At 40.6% G+C, this 4,396-nt stretch overlaps 1 protein-coding gene across 2 annotated transcripts in view; it reads left to right on the forward strand.

The window, feature by feature from the left end:
• The first annotated feature begins 284 nt into the window (after window positions 1-284).
• Window positions 285-4,396, forward strand: part of LOC106963511 (membrane-spanning 4-domains subfamily A member 4A) — an 8,684-nt gene continuing 4,572 nt past the window's right edge. For both annotated transcript variants that reach the window (XM_015058450.1, XM_015058451.1), the window contains exons 1-6: window positions 285-392; window positions 2,376-2,625; window positions 2,714-2,815; window positions 3,572-3,628; window positions 3,759-3,968; window positions 4,135-4,260. In XM_015058450.1, the coding sequence (XP_014913936.1) occupies window positions 2,422-2,625; window positions 2,714-2,815; window positions 3,572-3,628; window positions 3,759-3,968; window positions 4,135-4,260 (699 nt within the window). In that variant the 5' untranslated portion in view covers window positions 285-392; window positions 2,376-2,421. The remainder of the gene's footprint in view (window positions 393-2,375; window positions 2,626-2,713; window positions 2,816-3,571; window positions 3,629-3,758; window positions 3,969-4,134; window positions 4,261-4,396) is intronic.

The raw sequence follows: 4,396 nt of genomic DNA on the forward strand, positions 1-4,396 counted from the left end.
GCCCCAAAGTAAATCAGCAGAATAAAGCCACACGTAAGGTGGAAAACAAATGCTAACAAGCATGATTATCATTTATATATTAAAAATACTCGGAACTTATACAGATGTCTTGTAAAATCTCGTAAAGTAATTATAATTTGTGTAACGTTTTATCTCCATTGTATTCAGTTGTTTTGTAAAATGTCTTTATTGACATCTTAATGCATACATTTGTTGTCTGTTCCGTGTATATCATGTTCTTATCGAAGCTCAGTTTTACAGTGGAGGAAGTGAAGTGTGAGATTTCCGTTTTTCAAACGACACCTGAAGGCTCTCCGACCTGGATTCGGAAAGTTCACTTCCTAACAGATTCACGCTCCGAGTCTGGGTGAAAAGCGACCGATTTAAAACAGGTAAACAACTTTATTCTTCTCGGGTAATTATATTGTTGCTTTATGAGATTATATCAGGCTTTGTTTTGTATGTCTTGTTTCTGTTATTGCGCTGCAATAAAGTAAACAGCGTCGCATATATTAATGTTTTACAATTTAGTCAAGTCAAGTTTATTTTAAGGCACATTTCAGCAACAAGGCAGCTCAAAGTGCTTTATATCATATCTTAAAAATGCAAGAATGAGAGGCACATTGCTGTAGTTCAGACAAAATGTCTTTTTTGTAACGATGGCGCAGTTGGCAGCATGCTATCAAACCCAGACTCTGGGTTTAATTCAGACCTGGGGCTGTTTCTGTATGGAGTTTTTATATGTCTGTGTTTCCTTGCTGTACTTCTTGGTTGCTTAATATCCCGGAGTTCAATAAAACTCTTAAACCTGTTTATCAAGTTGGACGCTCCCTGTCCGTGTTACAGATTAACTGGTGGCAGATGGCAGATGTTTCTGTGCTCAACAGCGCGTTCAATTTAAAGAACTACTAGTTATTAGAAAATACAATCTAAACCCATATTAACACAATTAAGGTCTTAAGTATAACTGACTAGAAATACATTTTATTGCTGTAATGTTGCATAATAAGGCAAAAACATTGCCTGTATAAAAATTAAAATAAACTCTACACACAAAATTAGGTTGTTTAACAAAACAAATACATTTGGTTTATTTTTTCCCTTCTTTCGGAATAATAAAGAAATTAGGAAAACATCTTAAATATGGAGAGAATAATATGGCCATGAAGAAGACAGAAATGCCGAAGCTGCTGTTTCCAAACGTCTTAAACGCACAGGGATTATGGGTCGGCCGCTTTTTAAAGTTGCACAATCAAAAATTGACAGCAACGATTTGGGTAAATTCACATGTCATTGGAGGAAGGAATCTACTCCAGTCACACTCTTCACACCTGGACTAGATTGTTCTCAACGAAAGCAGAATATTTAAAACCAAAGTTTCTGAAACATTTATTTGATTTGTGAAACTTCAATAAAGGGCGATTTCAGCACTTTTTTTTGTTGCATCTGCACCACATGAGAACTGACTTCCTCTTTCTCTGAAATTTGCCTTATGTTGCTGTTTTCCACGTTAACTCTCTGTTTCCCCCATTTTCTATCTTCAGGGAAGCAAGATTTGGTCTTGTGCTGCTTTTATTTCCAATTAACATTAACTGTGTCGTTTCTGAAATCATTTCAATTTAACTGTACATACATTCCAACTGGTCCTACTTATCAAACGGCACCCTAAGCTCAGTTGATTGTTCAAAAATAATTTTCTTTTAAAGAACTTCAGCAGATTTAATCGAGTCATTGACTTTCAGCATTCACTCCTCTTGGACCAGCAGGTAGTCACAGCAGAAAATGGCATTTATTTATGAACAAGAAAACAGAGTAAAGTCAGAAAAAATCTGCAGAAAGGTGGAACAAACTGAGCATGGGCAAATGGAGGAGAGGCAAGAAAATTAAAACGACTGAAGCATTACGAGCATCCAAACATAATGACGTATGAAAACAGAAAAATAATTCAAATGAGTTAAAACTGAATCTCTTTTTTTTTGTTTGTTTTGCAGTGACAGAGAAGAGTTTTTCATACGAGTATGAGCAGAAAGAGAGAGATGTTCAAATCAAAGAAAAGCAGTGATTAAGTCATGAAGTTGGTTTAAGTTTTCTGCTGTTAGAGCAGAATAACCTAGTCCAGGTGTGAAGAGTCTAGGTGTTGTAGTTTTATAGCTGGAGTAGATGAAAGACTCTGAAGGTTGGGTAATTTTACCTCCTGCTGAGGGTCCAGTAGACTTTTAATCAGCTCTTCCTAAATAACCCGATTGAATAGTCCAGATGTCCTAAAAAGAGGCAAAAAACGTTCATTTTCTCTCTTGGATTCTTGCAGCTCACAAACTCCTTGTTGCAGTTTATAACATTTTAATCACGTTTGGGTCCTTATGTTTCATTTGCAGCGGTATATTTCCCAGAATTCTCCCTGAGCTCCGTTGAACATCCATCATGACGTCCACATCTGTCACCACTGTGGGTGGAGTCGTGATCGTAACACAGGTCATCCCCAAAGATGACCTCTCCATTCCTCTCGAGTCTCCTGCCAACCCAGCGGTCCAGGCTGTGCAGCCCGTCGTAAAGCCCCCGCCGGCCCCCTCCAAGGAAGACACGAAGGAGAGCATCTTCCTGCGGGGCGAGCCGCTGGGCCTCGGGGTGAGAGTCTGCCACTGCAGGGACACCCAGTGACGAGTGAACTTCAAAGACAACAACTGATCCCCCTTTTTTTTTATGTCTTTTCCAGGTGGTTCAGATCTTCATTGGCACGCTGTGTCTTCTCGTCAGTCTGTTGGTTTTGTTCTCCAGGGCTCTGATGATCTACGCTCCGTTTGCCCTCTGCGTTTTGGTGCGTAAACGCAAAACTGAGGATAGTCCGAGATCAAATCCAAATTCATCAACCTTCCCGTTCTGTACTCCCAAACCAGACCTAATTTCTTCCTAACACTTATCCCAAAGTTTTCTGTAATATTCTAAAATTCTCCAGGTTTCCTAAAAGGCCTTCCTGAGTTTTCCATGAATCATTCTGACCTCACTCCTTTCCTTCACTATTTGTTGCCTCCTTCTGTCAGGATTCAATATAGTCTGCTGTTATAGTTTGATAAACACCTTCTCATAATTATCTGAATCTGCATTGAGTTGTACGGCAGATGATGACTTGCTAAACTGCAGAGGGAGTTTGCCAAGAGAAATCTTACAACCGATTAAAATCTGCCGCCACTCCATTTTTGCTTACATTTTCAGAAGAAGGAAGACTTCTTCAGACGTTTTGTGTTGTTTTATTCAGTGGTTCTTGGTGCAGCGCCATCACAGGCGAGGGGAGGAATAGTTTGTTTTTTGTTTTTTGTTTTTTTCAAAGGGTTTAGCTTGTTTGACACACTGTTAAAGCAAACCATCTGATTGGGGTACAGACTCCCCAATCAGAGTCCGTACCAAACTATCAGGTGTGAAAACAGCCTAAGTCACTTTTGTCTCTAGTACTTCTAAATTATTTTAATATTTCACAAAATACGAAAACATAACAAAGTATGTATTTGAGTGACTAACGATACGATGATGAATAAAAAGCTTAATGATCTAAATTGTAAATCCCGGTGTTTCTCAGTTCGTGCTGTCCGGCTCTCTGGCTCTGGCGGCAGGAAGACGCACCTCAGTCAGACTGGTGAGGTTTTGCCTTTTTAGAACTCACAAAAAAAAATATTCGTAGTCTATTTAACTCTTTATTCAGATGAAGTTATAGCAGTCAGTGTGTCTGGATCAGTCTGTGTCTAAGTCGTGCCCCGTCTCTTCAGGTCTGGGTGTCTCTGGTGTCCAACGGGTTCAGCGTCCTGCTCAGCCTGGCGGCAGGAAGCTACACCTGCTTCCTGCTGGCTGCCGGACCCCCCACACGGCTCATCTGCAACTACCAGACCTCCAGCGTCGACTTTCAAACCTGGAACATCACCAGCAGAACGGTGGACAACTGGGAGCGGAAATGCCCCAGTCAACTGTGGAGAGTGGACGTAAGTCTGAGATGAACGGACGACCCGAGTGTGTCGAGCAGATTGTTCAGACACAGCGTCGTCTGAGCCGTCAGATTTAGCCTGTTGAAGCCTGTGAGGATCAGGGAAAAGCGTCCATTGTTTCTTATTCCTCAGCTGTCTTTATGTTTTGTCTTGGGTCTTTTAGACGCTTCTTTACGGACTCCAGGGCGTCATCCTGGTCCTGCTCGTCCTGCAGATTTGCGTCTCCGTCACAGTGTGTGTTCTCTCTGGAAAAGTCATCAGAAGCACCAAACATTACTCCCTTATGGTGGTAAGAGAGCGTAATTCCAAAAATCCCACTCCAAACAGGATGTACATGTGTATGAAAATTATTCACCCCATTGATGGTTTCACTCTCTTATTGATGTAAAAAAAAAAAAAAAAAAAAAAAAAACAACCACCCCAAA

The sequence above is a fragment of the Poecilia latipinna genome, unplaced genomic scaffold, assembly GCF_001443285.1.
Source record: "Poecilia latipinna isolate Pla-1442-1.1 unplaced genomic scaffold, P_latipinna-1.0 Scaffold1541, whole genome shotgun sequence".
In the NCBI taxonomy this organism is placed as follows: domain Eukaryota; kingdom Metazoa; phylum Chordata; class Actinopteri; order Cyprinodontiformes; family Poeciliidae; genus Poecilia; species Poecilia latipinna.